Source organism: Drosophila nasuta, chromosome 3, assembly GCF_023558535.2.
Source record: "Drosophila nasuta strain 15112-1781.00 chromosome 3, ASM2355853v1, whole genome shotgun sequence".
Taxonomy (NCBI): Eukaryota; Metazoa; Arthropoda; class Insecta; order Diptera; family Drosophilidae; genus Drosophila; species Drosophila nasuta.
In genome coordinates this window covers 35291120-35310319 of record NC_083457.1, presented here as the reverse complement: position 1 = coordinate 35310319, position 19200 = coordinate 35291120, and the positions used below count along the sequence as shown (strand labels likewise).

The window sequence follows — 19200 nt, the reverse complement described above, 5'->3', positions numbered from 1 at the left end:
AGTTCAGAAATGGTAACAAACGATTACATCAATTTATGCGAGCAAACACTATAAAGTAATTTTCAGCTCAAAATAGTAATGGAGCAGCTTCACTTGGAGCACTTGGAGCACTTGAAGTTGACAATGGAGCCGCTATCCGGAATGGATCCGAATGGTTATTGTCAACCAGGCAGTTGACTACCAGCTGCCGTTACCAATTTGGCTCAATTGCAGCTCTATCTATATCTGTGTATCTGTATCTGTATCTGTATCTGAGAGTTGCATTTGTAGCTGTATCTGTTAGCGGCTTGATGAGTGTTTGTGGTAATTGTTGTTGAGCTTAAGCCCGAGGCATGTATTAATTAAGTTGCCTCTTGGCTTTGCCAATAATAATTCAAAATGTTTTAGCTACCAGCAACAATTGCAGACATGCAACAAGCTTAGCGCAATGTGCAGCGGCAACATGTTGCAGCTACCTGAACATGCAACCGAAGCAGAAGCAGCAGCAACATCAGCAACAACAGCAAAAGCAGCAGCTGCAACAGCATTGGAATCAGATAAACATGGCGCGTAGTTTGCACTAATAACAACTCAATAAATAATAAATGCAACATTCACCGCAGCCACACAATAATAAACATGCGCATCTTTATTTTTATTTTTACTATTTTTCACCCATTTTGCTCACTTTTTTGCTGCTGCTTTTGCTGTTGTACTATTTGCTTTTCAAGCCTTATTTGCCTGTGCAAATTTTCCTTAACTTTAGCTTTTTTTGCTGGTTCCCAGAGACGCCGTCGCCGCCTTCGCCTTCTTCTTCACCGCCGACGCCAACATCGAAGCAACCTGCAAATGGGGCTTCCCCACAGTTCCCCACACCATGTGCTCCTTGGCGATGTGTCTGTGTCTGTGCGATCTCGTTCCCAATTGCGATTTGTTGCCGGCAACATTTTGTGGCAATGGCAATCAACTGCTGCAGCAACATTTTGTTGTAGCCGGCGTAAAATTTATGCTAATATCCATTATGTCCAACATGTTATACTTTTTATACCCTGCATTTATTGCTGCGGACGGTATGATGTACTCAACTTTCATTGCACTATAGAACCAATAAAAGGCAAATGTTTAATGAAGATGATGATTTAATAAAAGATATATACAATTTTAAAATACTTATTTGCTTTTATAATATTGAAATATCTTTAAAACTTGTAGATTATTAATATTTTTAAAATACTTCATTGAATTGTAAATATGATATTTAAATATATCGACTTGAACTGTTGCTAATAAGTTTTAATGGTAAAATTTTGTATCTCTAATATTATATAAATTTATCAACTTAACTGTTAGTACTAATTTCAAAAGAGTCTTTCTATTCTTCTCTTCTATTTATTAAAGTGCACTTTCAGTCGCCCTGCTACTAAAATGCAGACAATAGAACAATTTAATAAACTGAAGAATATAGAAAAATATATTAAAATTGCGATTCTGATATTTTTATTGCTATTATGCGCAGCACAACAATGTTGCCTGCTTTTCTATTATTATATTTTAAGAAATAAAAAATCCTCTTTTTTTAATTAATTCAATGATTAGTTCATTTGTGAAGCACTAACCACAAACTATTTAAAACGAATCCCATGCTTAGCTGTAGTTCGATTAAATATGTTTTTCTGTTTAGCTACAGGATATGCTTGTAGTTCGTCATATGCAAAGCTGTGACGTTCTTCTTTTTTTTGGCCAATGCGGGGCGTTAACTTGAAAATTGCTGGTTGCCTGTTGCCTGTTGTAAGTTGCAAGTTTGTCTGTTGCAAGTTGCTCAGTAGCGCAAGTGTTGAGCTCTTAATAGAAAAATCGAAACGCCGCCGTTGCTGTTGCACTTGGAGCAGGAGTTGGAGTTTGTATTGGCAATGCCAAGGCAAAGATCCGTAGGCGGCGGCATCAACTGGGGGAGCAGCCAGCCTCGCATCTGCATGCGATGCTGACGTAAATCAGAAGGTGTTATCGTCTGCATAAATATTGATATTGTTGGCGCGAGTGATAGCCGGCGTCGCGCTTGCAGCAGTAATTGCAGCAGCCTCCAACTTGGACTCCTTGGGAAAATTGCCATCGCCATTGCCATTGCCATAGCCTTTTGCCTATAGACACACTAATGTTGCCGCTTAGGTGCGCCTAATGGCTGAGTGTGTGTGCGAGTGTGTGTGTGTGTTTGTATTTTGCCTTGTGAACGCCTACTTCATTGGCAATTGCTTTTGGGTCTTTCGGTCTTTCGAGGTTTCGCTTCACATTCGCCTCGAGTCGAGTCGAGTCGAGTCGAAGTTCGACTCGATTCGTTGGCTCCATCGACAATTTAGTGATTCGAGATTAGGAGGTGTAAATGCGCTTCGAAATTAATTTGTTAGTCACAAATTAAATTTTTATTATTAAAATGCCTTTGCGTGTGGTTTATATGCCTTTCGCCGTTTGCTGTCTTCTGACTCTCGGGACAAGTTAATGATCGTAGCCAAGACTCTGACTGCTGATTCAGCTGTTTCTAGCTGCGAAGTGTATGCTAATGGCGTGAAATTAGCCAAAGGATTTTTACTACCATTTGAGAAAATGCCATTAATGTGACCGGAAAATTAAATTGAATTCAATGGGAAAGCAGTGAAAAATTCCACAGTTTTAGGAAGGTTTTTTCACTTTCAAAGCTCTACTTTAATGTGAACTCTTCGGTGTATCGAAAACCAAATTAATTGCTTCCTTCGAACTTCTTTGAACTTTAATAAATTTGCAATATTTTCTATTCGTATTGTCGTTTCGTAATGCTGACCAAGCTGACCTCAATCGAGAGACAGAAGCCAGTATCTGATCCATTAGCATAACTCTGGCATAAATGAAGACATTTCGATCTGTTTATTTTTTCATTTGGCAAACACAGAAAACAAATATCAACATGATCATGCCAATAATGGGAATCAGAGCAGCACAAAGGCAACTAAAAATTTTCCCAGCTTTTATTATCGCAAAGCGATCTTCTCCAAACATTGTGCTTTGCTGTTGTACTATTTGGTTGGCAAATGCATTGAATTAAATTAAAATTCAATGACAGCATTTAGTGGTTGGATAGAGGAGAGAGCAGAGAGAGGAGACGAGAGGAGAGGAGGGAAGGCACCTACGATACGCTCTTGTCGTGTGCAAAGAGTTTTGTGGCTCAAATCAAAATGAAATCACGGACAAAAGAACACGCCAACTGGAGTCCCAGGTCCAAGTGCTCGGCGGTTGTCCAAGTCGAAGGCATTTCGAGCAATTCGTGACTCAAATGAACCGCAGAAAATCATCACAAAAACGAAGACAACTACAACAAATAAAAAACAGTAGCCAAAGAGCAGAGATGGAGGAGGAGGGATGACAGCAGGGTTGGCTTGGAGGAGGCGCCATGACAAAACAAGATCAGTTATGGTAATGATCATGGCAGATTTTGAATACACTCCATGAACATTGAAATAGACATAGACAGAGACATGGACATGGGAGCTACTGCTCGCCAGCTTAATACTTGAAAGCGGAGCTACTTCTGCTACAGTAGTTGTTGTAATACTCGTATGCCTAGCAACAACAGAAACAGCAACAGCAACAGCAACAACAATACCGACAACTACGGGCAAATGACAAATCCGCTGGAGAGTTGGGAAACGACGACGACTTCGACGACGACAAATGTGAACGGAATTGGCGGCAAAAAATTAAAAGCTTTTGCGCACAAGGGAAAAACTCGGCGAAAAATTATAAATTTAGGTGGAATGTCAACGTTATCGCCGCGCTCATATCTATCGGATGCATCTGCAGCATCAGCAGTCGCAGCAGCCACAGCAGCAGAGCTTCCACTGTCACCAAGTAGACGAAATACACTGATAAATATTGATTGGTAATTAGAAAAAAACTCTATATTAGAAATTTTAGAAGCGAACAAGTTTTAAATTACAAAAAAAAAACAATAACAGGCTAATTTTGTCTTTGCTACTTTAACATATTTATTATACAAGAATTTTTAGAGAAAAATTTACTATAACAAATTCAGCAACGAATTCTTATCAGTAATTATGATATTAGTATAATATTTATTCCATTCTATTCTTCACATTCACATTAAAACATTTAATTTGAAATTGCATTTGTATTTATTTAAATAGGAACAAAAATAACGAAATACATTATTCTAAAAATTATTGAAAAAAAAAAGTGTTTTACCAACAGAAAATACTGTTTCAACAGACTATATGTCATATTGTTGAATTATTAATGTATTTATTAAATATAACTTTAAAGACAAACAAAGACTACTTAAATGAAATTTCACTTATATAGTAAGTACTCATAATAATTTCATATAAATTAAAATGCTATTTTGCATATGAAATTTTTCTTAAATTCAATTATCTTACAGTTTATCCGATTACAATGCTTTTAAACGAATATTACATAAATGCAAGTATGTATAATAATATTCCAAATCGATCCATGTTCAATTTTAAAGCTATTCCGTTGATGTAATTTCAATGTAAACTTTAATTCTCTTTCTAATATTCCCGTTATATGACTTTACTCGTCTTTTACCTATAGAATCTCAGAAAATTTCTCTAGGTGTAGCATCAGCGGCATTTAGGCATTTGCATGCCGACAGACAGAGTTGCCTTCAAATAATGGCCATAAGCATTTGGTAGGTGTTTCATGGTAGCCACCAAGTCATCGACAAGCCACCTAAACCACTATATACACATATATCCAGTATAGTATAGTATGGAAAAGCAGGCAAACACCAAAACCACAGCAACAACAACAACAACAACAATTGGCATCGCCCCATCGGTTCGGGGCAGGCAAATTAAACTGTCGAAACTATTTCATGTCCAATGCGCGATTTGGCAAACAATTTGTGACATTTGAATGGACGTTCAATGACAATTGTGGCTTGGTCAGGAGGCTGTTTAGCTGGCTTTTTAGCCAGGCATTTGATACGCTTTCGGCATTGCACACACCAAAAATTCTATTGAACTTTTGGGTTGGGTTCACCAACTGCGAGAAATGTGGGAAATTTTATGATGCGCCAACCAAAGGTAATCACGTCAGAGGAAAAAGTTTTTCAGGTTTTGCAGGTACACTTACGAATTTATAAAGAGTACTATGTTAATTTGTATACTTTTTGGTTATAAAATAACTAATGCTAAAGTTGGAAAATGTTTCAAAACTTATTCTGTTTATAGACCTTAGTTTCAAAACTGAAATTGGGATGATAAGCATATTTTTGATGCTGAAATGTAGACAGGTAAATACCTATCAAATTTGTTATAGAATATTTCCTAGTATTTTATTGAAATACTAAATATTGGGCTGACAGAGTTGACCCTAAATATTGTAAGCTTTATGAATAAAATAAAATAAATAAAAATAAGAAAACTTCATATGCAAAGTGTTAATTAATTTAAGCCACAAGTACTTAAAAATGTAGTTTTGTAAATGATTCTACACTCTGTTGATTGAGTTTGTAAATGGCAAGCACATGAAATGATCAGAAGCACTCTCAACAAATCTTTGGTTACTGTTGCAACAGTAACAATCAGAACAAGCTGAACAACAAATCCGACAGAGGGAAGAGCTGAGAGAATACTGTGTACAATGATTAAGATTAAGTGCTGATCTGATGGTGTTCAACAATAGATAAATAGCGCATTTGGTGTGGTGGGGAGATCTCTTAAAGCACTCGGCTTCGGCTCGTTTCCAAACTGTCCAAGCGAAAGTCAAAGACCATTTTGTAAAATGTCTCACGTTCTGATTTTTAATCTTGACCACAGGCAATTGCTACCTTTCTAATGCGCGTTTTTATTGGTTTGCCACAGCTGCTGTTGCTGGCTGCTGATGCAGTTGTTGTTGTTGCTGCTGCTGTTGCTGTCGCTATTACTGTGTTGCAGTTGCAGTGGCAATGGCACCTCAGTATCGGCAGCTCGCAGCTGGAATTGTGGCCTGAACCTGAAGCTAAAGAGCTAAAGCTGGAGCGCATCGCATCGCGTCGCTGGCGTGTCAATGCCAGCATAATTTGCTTGCAACATTCAAGTACAACACACGATGCGCAGGCATGGAAAATCTTTTTGCCACTCATTGCAACTGCAACTGCAGTGTGTGCAGTGTGTGTGCTAATTTTGTGTGTGCAACATTTTGCCGACCCGCATTTAATTTGCGCTCATTTTAATGGCCAAATCGGCCAAATGCAAAACTCATGTTCCACATTGTGAAAATGTACGCACTTTGGACCCCACTATCCCCCAGTAATGTGTATGTTGCAACATTTAGCTTGCTTGTTTACACTGCCTGCCAGCAGTTTACTCTCGCCACTTACCACTTGCCAGTTACCAGTTACCAGCTACTATCATTTACCATCGACCAGTTAAGCCGTAATAGCCTATTTACAAAGCACTACAACTAACTGTAGCAGTAGCTGTCTCTATCTCAGTGTCAATGCATTGCCTTTTAGTGCTCAGTGTATAAATTACCGGACTCTTGAACTGCTGTCAGACAGCTACATCGGAGCAATTGATCACTTGCCAAGCTTCACTCTCGATTGATATTGATGCTGTAGAGCTGCCTGCTCAATTTATTTTGTGAGTTCGATTACTCTAAGGATAAGCAAATTAAGAGTGTGTTACTGCGATACTGTAAAAGAGGCCTCCAAATAAATATAATTTCCTAAACATCTCTATTATTAGTTTATTTAAAATGAAGATTGTGGTACCAAAAAAGAGTGCTGCAAACTATATGTCTATATCAATATTCAACTTTACAAAAGATACTATACTATTTTTAGATTTAGGTATATTAATATACAATGTATGAACGCATCTCTCATTACTTCTTATAAAATTAATAATAAATATAATATACATTTTTTTTATTTAAAATTTTAAAAGATGTTTGGTTATTTTTAGATGTATGTACATTGATATACAATCAAAAAGATCAACTTGCAGGTCTCTTAATTCTTACTTAATCGTGAAATTAATCTAAAGTAACTTAGATTCAAGTTTCTAAATCTTTTTCTCTCTCTTCTCGTGGTGATAAAGTGGCTGAAACAAAACAAAAAGCGCATGAAAGCTGTCAAAATGCATTCGGAACTCATCTTTCAGGTTACTAATATATTACTTTAGTATAATATGAAATTATTAATTAGAAGTAACATAAATAAATTTATAATCTTTTATAAAAAGCTACTTAACATGCTACAAAAGCTTTCTAACAACACAAAAACACATGAGAACTGTCAACTTCCATTTTAAACTCCGTTCTTAGGAATTATTGCATCTCTATTAAAAGTTTTGCTAAAGAGTATCTAGTATAATAAAAATAATATCAATATTCAATAAATAAACTTTATAAAAGAGGCTGAATTACTTGCACCTTTTGGTCATTTACTTCTTACTTACAAATAAAAAATACTAAATTAAAAGTAACTTGAATAAATTGCCATGTTTATATCAATCGTTCTCTTTTCATGTTGATAAACTTGCTGCTTAAGTTCTCTTACAACAAAAAGCACCTGAAAGCTGCTTACAGCCATTCCAAAATGCATTCTAAACGATTGTTGCATCTGCAATATGAGTCAACATTGAAACCGGGGGCTAGTTACTCATATTTGCAATTCCCATGCAATGAAGTCGGAGGCAACCAAATTGATTTTGGCATTAAATGTCAATACGGCAAGCCTTTTATGAGAATTGTAGCGATCGCATTTGTGTGCTCCATATTAAGGATTATTATTGATTTGGTTGCCAAAACGGGGAACAATTGCAGCGATTACCCGACGCTGATAGACTAAACTGTCAATCGATATAAGTATTTGAGAGTCCGAAGCGAAACCAAATTAGTGCAACAATGAGTGCAACGTACACAGTCCAGAGTCGAGTGTGGAGTGTGGAGAGACGAGAGTCGAGAGTGCAACCTCCATTTCGACTACTACATAATGTCAAAGTGTCCCGCACAAGTTGGCAACAAAGTTAATGCACTTTGGAAATTGTTGTTGTTATATGTATGTATGTGTGTGTTTGCTCGCATGTATTTTAATTAACGCTTTTGCAACAAACTTGCCATTAGTCAGATTTTACAGCCCGTGATTCTTTTTGCAACGCCCGCATTACAAATAACAGTCAAAGCTATTCGCAGGTTCCTCTTTGTTGTTGTTGTTGCTGTTGTTGTTGCAATTTTTAGTAGTAGTAAAAATTGTTAAATAGTCTGCGGCAGGCCAAGAGGTTGGGCCTAGGCCAAAAGTAGCAGCAACGGCAGCAGTTCAACAACAGCAACAGCATCAGCATCAGCAGATCGGCAGCTCGACAGCAAACGCACCAGATGCATAGATGTTTAAGAGGAAAAAAGTGAAACCACTTTGGGATCATTAACATCGACTCTAAGCCATCACTGTCCATGCACAATGGTTGAAAGAAACAAACTGCTATTAAATTCCATGATCACTCAAAGAAATTGTTCATCGGATGTACTAAATGTATAACCTTTTTTATGTTGCTATATTGAAAGAGTTTTTAATAAAACCTATATCAACAAATATTTTAATGTAATACAGGAAAATATCGAAAATGCAAATGATGTTGCATAAGGTCGTTTTAATCTATTCGATATGTACATTATTTAAAACCAATATGAAGAAATATTTAAATGCTTTCTTTAATGAAATTGATAATACAGGAAAATATCGAAAATGCAAGGTCGTTTTTAACTATTCAATCATTACATTATTAAAAAAAAAGGAAATGCATTCCATTTATTTAAGAAGAAATGAATTGATGAAAACCTTAGTAATAATTTGTTTGGGCCTTAAACCTTAATTCAAGAAATAATTGTTGGAAAGCTATTAAAAATTATAGATATATAATACGATCATTTTAATAGCAATGTATGTATATCGTTGTAGGTTACTATTACAAATTTCAGTTTCGGTTTGCAAATTTTGCGTGTATAATTGAATACTTTATCCACTGTAACGTGCTTCGGTTTCACGCCGCCCTCCTAGAAATTGGAGATCATCTGCTCAGTCGCACAACCTCATCAGCTGGCTGCCACCTTTTGTTTCTTGTTGTATGTTTTTTTAATTTTCATTTGCCCCCGCAAACATTGTTGCACCTGCACCAGAAAGCCCTCGAATCTGCATTGTAGGTGAGCTGGTGGAATACGAGTGGCATATTGAGTGTGTGTGTGCATTCCATACTATACTACACACATATACATATATGCAGATCGCCTGCTGATGATGTTGCCAATGCTGTGGTTATTGGCTGCCTCTTTGTCTAGTAAATGTAATTGGCAACAGGTTTAGCCAAGCAACGGCAGCCCGCTGCTTATTAACAATTTGATTTATGCCCAGTTTCAACTAATTGCCAAATGTTCAGACGTTTTTTGATGGATATGAATGTGATTTGCAAAAGGTAAAGCTGTGATCTCATACATCTTTAAGCTCCTAGTAGTATATCATAGTATGTTGCAGGAATACATTACGAAGATTTAAACATTTGTATAAAGAAGCTGCTCATTAACAAGAAACAAAAATTATTTTAATATTCTGATAAAACTATAAAGTTTTATCGTAGATATAAAGTTTTATAAAGAACTGATTGTTTTTAAAGAACTGCTTCTCATTATGAAACTTGATATTTACGATACAACTTTATAGTTTTATCAGAATATTAAAATAATTGTTGTTTCCTTTTTAAAGAACAGCTTCTCTCTACCAATGTTTACATCTTCGAAATGTATTCATGCTTTATAACAAGAAACGATACATTTATTTTTATTTATTCTGATTTTCTGATAAAGATTTATAAAGAAAAGAACTTATAAAAAAACTATTTGCTTAATATTCTTATAAAATCAAAAACTTGTGTTGAGAATATATCAAAGCCTTAAAATAATTAATTACAAATTTTAATATCTTAATTTTTTATATATTTTATGAAGATTGATATGAAATGTAGTTTGTTAATTCAATCTACATTTATTTAAATAGTTTTCTACTTCACCTAATTCATATATTTCTTAGCTAGTTCACTGTTTGCCATACAATTAAGCATACGCCTAGTTGGCCGTCCTTTAATCAGCAGCTTTTGCCTTTTGCTTGTGGCACACATTTTTGGCATTGCCACAAAAGCAATTGCCACGCCGCAGCGACTGTAACTCTGACTGCAACTGCAACTGCAACTGCGGCGGCGGCATATTCGCCTCAGAGGTTGACAAAATCGTGTTGTTGCAGTTCCGCATTGAATTGTTGCACAACAAAAATTGGTCGGCGGGCAGCCGAACTATGCGGCGTCCTCTGCTGCTGTGCATCTTTGCAACTGATTTATCCTACTTCTCCCCTCGATCTTCGGTTGCACAAATGTGCGAAAACATTTTAATGAATTAAAACGATCAAATGGCAAAATACTACAACACACATATTTATTTCTTTCCGTTGGCTTTAACTTATTAAAAGTGATTAAACTTAGAAGATGCTGGCAATTTCAGCTACAATTCCGATTTGCGGCGACCATAATCGAAATTGTTAAATAACAATTCAAATTTATTATACCACTTTGGCATTTAGAAGGTATTTATGAGCATTTGTGCAGCTGGTGAGCAATGCGATTAGTGTAAGAATTATGAAAATGTATCCAATAAATAAGATTAAAAGAGTGCAAACAATAATAATGAATTCTTGCAGTTATGAATTACAATTTGTAGATGAATATGAATAAATAATATTAGTATTTGTAATAAAAATTAAGTGAACAAATTAAAGAATAATTATTATAACCACTGATAATTATGATTTGTAGGTCAAGATGAATGCAATAATATATAGAAATTGTATAAATTAGATGTGGATCTTCTTTAAAAAAAATGATAAAACGCAAATTTCAAAATTATATTATTTTATATATATATTTCTTAAATGGAAATAAAATACCATTCAGTTTGGATCACCAACTCTAAAAGTAGTTTATTCGATTGCTATTTAAGATCTAAAATTAGTTGATGTTCCAAGCTGAATCTTATTCGATTTAATGGATATGTTATATAAATATTTAATTTTTATAAAATTTAAAAATCTGCCATTTAATTTACATTTAAAATTGTAGCACATTCTGATAATTACTTAAATTTTGAAATACGTAATCTCATGAACTGTTTATAAACTACATTTTAAATTTTGGATCTATGCCTTTTCAATTTCAACCCACATGAATTTATGTCAAATCTCATAACGATTAATCGCCCGATTAGTGGCAATATAGATTTCGTTTGCAACATAGAACCAGATATATGGGATTGCTAATAAGGCAATCTGGGGAGCAATCAAGTGTCAATACAGGCACATAAAGTGCCAGATTGGTTGGAAGACAAAATAGATGCGCCGAGTCGACCATTTATTACAACTAATATGCAGCTCGAAGTCGAGATTATCCCCCCTTCGTACTTCTTCTGAGAGCGCTGCCAATCGGGCAGCGATAAAATATTTGGTGGCATTTGATTGGAGCCCGAACATGAGCAGACTCACATCGTAAAGAAGCAACACACGAGAGAGAGAGAGAGAAAGGGAGGAGGAAAGAAAAGATGCGTATATTTAGTACGTTCCGGTTTTTGGTTATGTATCGTTTTCATAGTGCGAAAAGCAATGCAAGGGATTCGAAAAATTCCCAGGCGTATGGAGCGACGACGAAGCGGACGACGAGATGGCCATCTAATAAATTCAACTAATTAATGGCGAGTATGAGAGCAGAACAGATTGACTCTTCTGTGTGTGTGTGTGCCACGTAATGCCGCACAACAAAAAGAAAAGCAAAACCAGTGCCGAGGCTGCACATTAGCACAAAATCTACATGATATTGAGATGCCGATGCCGATGGCGATGCAATGCCAATGTTGACCATGGCCAAGTTGCAAGTGCCTATTTGGCTCTTGCCTCTTAGCTCTTGACTGTTGGCTCTCGGTTGCTGCCAATCGACAAAGCGCACACCTGAATTCCAGGGCCAAAAGCAAAGCCAAGATCTCTCTGCTCATTACGCTCCACAGAAGCGTGGCGTGGCGTGGCGGCAACGTCCTTAGATACAGATTTCTTATCATTAATTAAACTTAAGCATGTTAGCTACCGTGTTCACAGATATCGAGCGCAGTCTCTCACTCTCTGTCTCTCTCCCACTCCTCGGCTCTCACACTCTTTGGCCCCAAGGCGATTGATCGCGCCACTCAGCAGCGAGACTTTGTTGCAACTGTTGCGACTCCGGTTGCGGCACACGCCTTATCACAGACATGCAATCGCCCACAGCTTCGCATTCCCCTTCACCTTCCATCTTCCATCTTCAACGCGGCAAGGGCGAGAATCTTTTTACTATACGAGCATGTGGACAACTTCACTTGCTTATTTATTGCACCTACTCATGATGTTAACAGTTATTAGTTTAGCTTAGCAAGTTTAAGTGAATTATTTTCAGTGAACAATTTATATAGGCTATAAAGCATACATTTGATTTCTTAACTTAATACTTTAATTAGCTTTAAGTTGGTATATAAATTAGACTAATTAAATTAGATTACATTTATTAGAACGCTCTTTTTTTATTTCTCATTGGTATCCCTCAGTTAAACATAAATCTTTAATTTATATTTATTTAGACAGAAAACTTACTTTTAAAATATTTTTTTTATTAGATAAAGTTTTAAAAAGTGAAATATGCAATTTGTTAAAATATAAAGCAACATTTAATGTAAGCCTAAGATTTATTTTGACTTAATTACACTTTGTTTAAAATATATATTAAATAAAACAAAACTCTTGCTGTTAAACATATAAAAATTCAAGTATTGAAATGCATTTTTTTCCATCAACATCAAGCAATATACATATGTAATATGAAAGCGTTAATATACTGACTTTTAATGTGGCAATTTTGTGACTTTCGAAATCAAGTTATTTTTTTTTAATAGAATAGCCAATTTTTTCTATTTTATTGAAAACATTTAGAAAGTTGTAGGCCTCTGAAACCCATATCTTCGAGTGCGACATTTATGTTTACAATGAAGTTCTTTACAGAACATTATTTTTAAGAATAAAGAGTGCCTTCTTATATTTGTCTATAGCCAACTATTTATATAATGAATTATTTGAACAAGAGTGAAGAACCTTTTTAATTATCAATCATAATTTATTGCATTATAATTAATTTTGAAAAATATTTGTGATACAAGTACCATAAGAAAACCTTTTCTTTGATTATCATTCTAAGAGTATTCTATCTTGTTAAAAATACGTAAATAAAGTAGAAAATCTTTCCAAAATTGTCTGAAACATCGCTATCCGTTTATCTACTTGTGAATTCTGCCGGGGTATCTAAATCAATACATTTCTTACAACTGTGTATTTTCTCTACCTAAGAGTTCTTCTGCGGGACCTTGACAATGACACTTTTAACTTCTGTGTAATTGGACAAAGCATATTCGCCATTCTCTCGTCCATGGCCGGAAATCTTGTAGCCCCCAAATGGAGCCTGGGCGGGCAGGTTATTGTAGTTGTTGACCCAAACGGTGCCGGCACGCAAACCATTCGCCAGATAGTTAGCCTTATCCAGATCCTTGGTGTAGATACCAGCAGCTAGTCCGTACTCCGAGTTGTTGGCTCTCGTAATGGCATCGTCAAGATCCTTGAAGCGTATCAGCTGCTGCACAGGACCAAAGATCTCTTCTCGGGCAATGGTCATGTCATCCTTGACATCGGCAAAGACGGTGGGCTGAACAAAGTAACCAGGCATATCCTCAGGACGTTCACCACCAGCCACCAGCTTGGCGCCTTCCTCCTTGCCCGACTTGATGAGGCACAGAATCTTCTCCATTTGCTCTTCGCTGATCTGTGGTCCTTGCTCGGACTTCTCCTCGAAAGGATTACCGACGACACGTTTCTTGGCGCGCTCTGCGCTGCGTTGCACAAACTCATCGTAGATCTTGTCCTCGACAAAGGTGCGCGAACCCGCACAGCAACATTGACCCATGTTGAAGAAGAGCGCAAAGTGCGCCTGTTCCACTGCAAACTCCAGATCCGAGTCGGCCAATATAATGTTGGGTGATTTGCCGCCCAACTCGAGAGTAACACGCTTCAGATTCGTATTGCCCGAGGCTAGCTGTATCAAATGTCCTACTTCTGTGGAGCCGGTGAAGGCAACCTTATCGACATCCCAGTGATTGGCCAGCAAAGCGCCCGCTTCACCGAAACCCGGCACCACATTGACCACACCCGGTGGAAAGCCTGCCTCCTTGATCAGTTGCGCAATGTACAAGGCTGTGAGACTCGTTTGCTCCGCTGGCTTGAGGATGATCGTGTTGCCAGTGGCCAGAGCTGGGCCCAGTTTCCAGCACATCATTAAAATCGGGAAATTCCAGGGTATAATCTGGGCGCATACGCCCACCGGCTCGTGGCGAGTGTAGGCAAAGAAGTCGCCATCGATGGGAATCGTTTTGCCATGGTTCTTATCTGCCCAGCCGGCAAAGTAGCGCAAACTCTTGATCGACATGGGCAAATCCACGTTGTAGGACATCGCATACGGTTTGCCATTGTCCAGCGTCTCCAGACTTGCGAGATAAACCCAATCGCGTTCTAAAAGTGATGCCAACTTATACAGCAGTTGGCCACGATCCGAGGCATCCATGCGACGCCAGGGGGGAACCCCACTTGAAAGCCTGACGCGCCGCCTTGACGGCAAGCTCAACATCCTCCTTGCATCCGCATTGCACTTCGGCAATTGGTTCCTCGGTGGCGGGATTGATGCTCTCGAAGCTCTTGCCCGACTTGCTTTTCTGCCACTCGTTGTTGATGAAGATGTCCGTATGACGCACTTCCGGGCAAGTTTGCGGCTTTGGGATTGAGCTGGAGTACTTCAAGAAAGCAGTTACAGTTCGGTGTCGTATACGTAATAAAGCGCGAGTCCTTAAAATATTAAACATACTAAACTATTAAATTAAAAAAAAAAAAATTTTAAAAATTTTGAGAAGCCTACGTGCTGTAAAATGAAAAGGGGAAATGACTTTGCTGTGTCAAGTCAATATTTTAAGGGGAAAACTGTCAAAAATAGATTAAGAAAATAAGCATTTTAGTTGAAGTGCGAATATTAAAAATATATAAGTTTTGTTGTTTGATAAGTTAAATTTAAGTTTAAAAATATAACTTTTAAATAAACATATTAAAGAATCTCAAGAGTTTTCGTAATTGAATTTGCCACTTTCGCAATCGAAAAGCGGGATTGTTGTGGCTTAGCTGTTTTTCAACTAAATTTACTCCAAGTGTTAGTTTACATTGTTATCCTAACTTAACTAAAGTGGCGAAGCCACTTAGAAAGCTTTATTGCGCTTTCCCCTCACCCTAATTTAAACAATTTTACTAATTCCCTCAGAAATGACAGCAAAATATTTAAACATACTAAAAAACAGTTTAGTTAAAATAATTATTTTGTATAGTTTTATTCTTTTATTGTGTTGTGTTATAATATCGCTTTATTAAATTATTCATATTTTTCATTGAATATATTATTTGTGTATCCACATTTTATTTATTTTATATAATATATATTATTATTATTGCGTGTAATTCATTATTGAGTATTTATATGGATTTTGAGGGAATATTATAAATTAAATTATGTATTATTTGCAATATTTATATATAAGTACAACAATTCCCATTATACAAAGAAAATCCAAATGAAAAAATAATATAACATTATGAAAGTTTTCTTTTAGAATATAAGTTTCTTACATCTTATTTTCATTAAGAAAAAGTAAATATTAAAATGATATAAAGTGAATTTGAAAGTGATAAGTACAGATATATGAAAATAGTTTGAAATTAAAACTGAGTGAAGTCTTCATTATAAATTAAGTAAGTTTGTTTTCAAATGAAAAAGTTGTTTTTAAAAAAATAAACGAAAATTCGCTAATTCGCGAAAATAAATGAAAGTTGGACAGAGAAAAGGTTTGAGTTTTGATATCCCAAAATTGTAGCCGCCAGGCAGTTGAAGTTTAGCTGCAATTGAAGTTGCAACTGAAGTTGAAGCTGAAAGCTCTCGAGCTGGCGTTGTCAACAAGGTAATTTATCAGGTAAGCGACATAATTACCTGCCACTTATGGCAATAAAAAAACGTCCAGCCCATGGCAGCAAACTTAAACCGGGATTGCAGCAACTGCTGAGAGAGAAACGGAGAGACTGAGACTGGCTTTGGCTTTGGCAGTGAACAGGAGACGCATTCAAATGCCATCCACAGGCAGTGTGGCAGCATCACAGTGGCTGCGGCAGCCGTGTTGCAAACAGCTGAAGGATTTATGTTCTTACAAAACGCTCCAAGGCGCCTAACAAGTGACCCAACCAACACACGACGACGACGAAGAAGAAGCTGCTCCACAGCAATAGATTGATCGTTGTTGTAGTTGGCGATGGCGAGGACAGGGACGGGCGGCGGGCGTGCAATGTCCGGCATTGAGGCGGGCCAACGGGGCGTATGTGCAATGAAAATTCCCGCCGTTTTCGGGCTTTTTGCCACCGTTTAGCGCCTCGCTTGCAACTGCAACTGCAACGGCAACGGCAAAGCTGCAACTGATTCCCACACCAGCTGTGCCGGCATTTGTGCTTTGATCTTTGTGCTAGGAAGCTGTGAAGTGCTTGCAAATCTTCCAGCAGGAGCTTCGTGTTTCTATCAACATTGTTGTTGCTGTTGTTGTTGCCGCTTGCGAGAGTTTTGCCGCTGGAAGCGTTGACAAGTCACATGAGCATTGTCCATGGCTTGTGTTTTTTGTTGCATGCAACAACAGCTGCTGCAATGCGTCCATTGTTTTTTTTTTGCTTTGCTTTTAACGAAATCGAAACAGGGCAACACCCACATTGAAGTGCAGCTCTTCAGGATTGTAATTTTATGCAAAGTGATGAAATGGAAGCTTCACTTTGAGTTGCTTTTGGCAGCTGCAGTTTTTCACGAAAAAAGGTAAATAAACAAAGAACTGACATAAAGTACTTTAACTTAGATTAAAATAAAGGGAAATTGAAAAGCATTTGCATCCAATAGTTGGAAATTAACAACCGCATAAAATAGTTTGAAAATTATCTTAAGTCGAATATAAACATTAAAGTGAAAATAGATTTAAATTCTCTTCAGTTGAACAAAGACATTAAAGTTTTGTTTAAAAATTATAAAGATACAGGAAGCCTTTTATTTGTATTGCATTTTTGTAATATTGTAGAAATCCTTTTACAGGAAACTTTGTGCTTGAACTTAAAATCCTTAAATCCATGAATTTTATTATTGTTTTTAGAACTTCATTCTTTAGACGAATGACATATTTTACAATGATATTTACAATTACTAAAATTCAATTTATTTATTTTTTTATGAGATCTAGTATTAAATTCTAAATTTAATTGTACAGTAATCAATAATTAGGTATTATATGGGAAAATTTACTTCTTCGGAAAATACAATAAAGATTTTAGGTCAAAAGTCTCAATAGTTATATTTAGCAATATTTGAGACTTAATCAAAATAGTCTTCTCTTTGATTGTTATATAAGTAGTCAATCAACACAAATTTAATAAAAATATAAAAATTACGTAAATGTTACCATATATTAATATTATTAGTACAAGTTTTTGCTTTTTCATTTATGAAATTTAGTCAAATAAATTGCCTTAAATTAACTAATGCACGTATTTAGCGATGTTTCAGAAATAATCAGTTAACGACAGTCTCCAATTTTGCATTTTTTACATTTTGAATCAACACGGTTCAATATGTAATTTTAATACTATTTGAATTACTAAAATATGAGCATAGGTCAAATATTATTGGATTCAGCGCTACTCTACCCTCAAGTTAAGTCAGTAATTTTTTATTATTACTTGACTATATACTATATAAATACAAATTTATTGGAGCATAGCTTTCGAATTTATAAATTTGTAAAATATTGTCAAAAAAATAACTTTAATTTAAATAGTTATGAACAGAGTTATTATTGAAGTTCAGGGCGATGAAAATTTTAAACCTAAAACTCATAGCTGAGGACTCCAATGCCACAAATAATTTAACTGGTCAGCTACCGATAAACTAGGCAATTTCCTTCTAGATGTCTCTCTCTTTGTTGGTCTTGGCTCAATAAAATGCAATGGACTGCTTTGACTTTGACCCGTCGCTGATCCAATGAACCCCACCTGTTATTATATGCCGTTAGATAAATGCTCTGCCCGACTTCGTAATGCTAAAGCACAAAAAAAACACAACATGTAAAAAGTCGCAAGGAGGAAGGAAAGGAAGCAACAACAAACTGCAGACAGACAAATTCATATTTTATTGGCTCTGACCAAGCTCGGCCGAAAGCATTAACAAACAATGCTCCAGCAACAACAACAATAACAACAACAAAAGCAACAAGAGATCAATGCTAAGCAAATATTTTCACTCTATGCGATGTTGTTTTGGGGCTGGTCGATTGCCTAATCTGAATTGAGCTTCTGGTTAGCAGTAGTTTGTTTGTCTTTTGGCCATTGTTGTTGCTACTTTTCGACCAAATTGCATTTTGAACATAATTTTCATATGTCGGGCTAGCAGTTATAATCACGTTCACAGCTCGTTAGCCGCATGAATCGCTGGCCAAAGCCAAAGCCAAAGCTAAAGCTAAAGATACAGGCACAACCACAACCCACCTGTAGCCTGGCTGTTTTTGGCCATAATTGTCCGGGCCACATATCGTACATAAGACGCCATCAGCATCACCATATTGACCATTAGCCGAGTGCGTTTGCATTTTGTGCATCTTCATCGATTTCACCACTTGGCGCGCGGCGCATAATTGGCCAGGCCGGGTCAACAGAGCCGACGGCAACCAGGCAACAAGGCAACAAGGCAACCGGGCAACAGGTAACATCAGCAAAAAGTCAGCAACACGTTTTATTGTTGTTGTTGTTGCTGCTGCTGATGATTACCGATATTGCCAGGCAGTGAGAAATGCGTTGGATGCGTGGAAAACTCTTTTCTTTTTTTTTCTTTTTTTGTGTTGCGCTGCATTTTCTTGCCAAAATCTGGTGGCTGGCGGCTGCTTGGAAAATATGCACTTGTGTCGTCGCATTGGCTGGAAAAGCGCTTGCATGGCATTGCCATTCGTGGAGATCGTGCACCC

General features: G+C 36.7%; 1 protein-coding gene across 1 annotated transcript; it reads right to left on the bottom strand.

The window, feature by feature from the left end:
- Positions 1 to 13227: 13227 nt before the first annotated feature.
- On the bottom strand, positions 13228 to 15029 carry LOC132792319 (aldehyde dehydrogenase, mitochondrial-like). The gene is given in 2 exon segments (XM_060801625.1): positions 13228 to 14702; positions 14704 to 15029. Coding segments are annotated over 2 exon segments (1563 nt in total). The 5' UTR covers positions 14986 to 15029; the 3' UTR covers positions 13228 to 13421.
- Positions 15030 to 19200: the final 4171 nt, after the last annotated feature.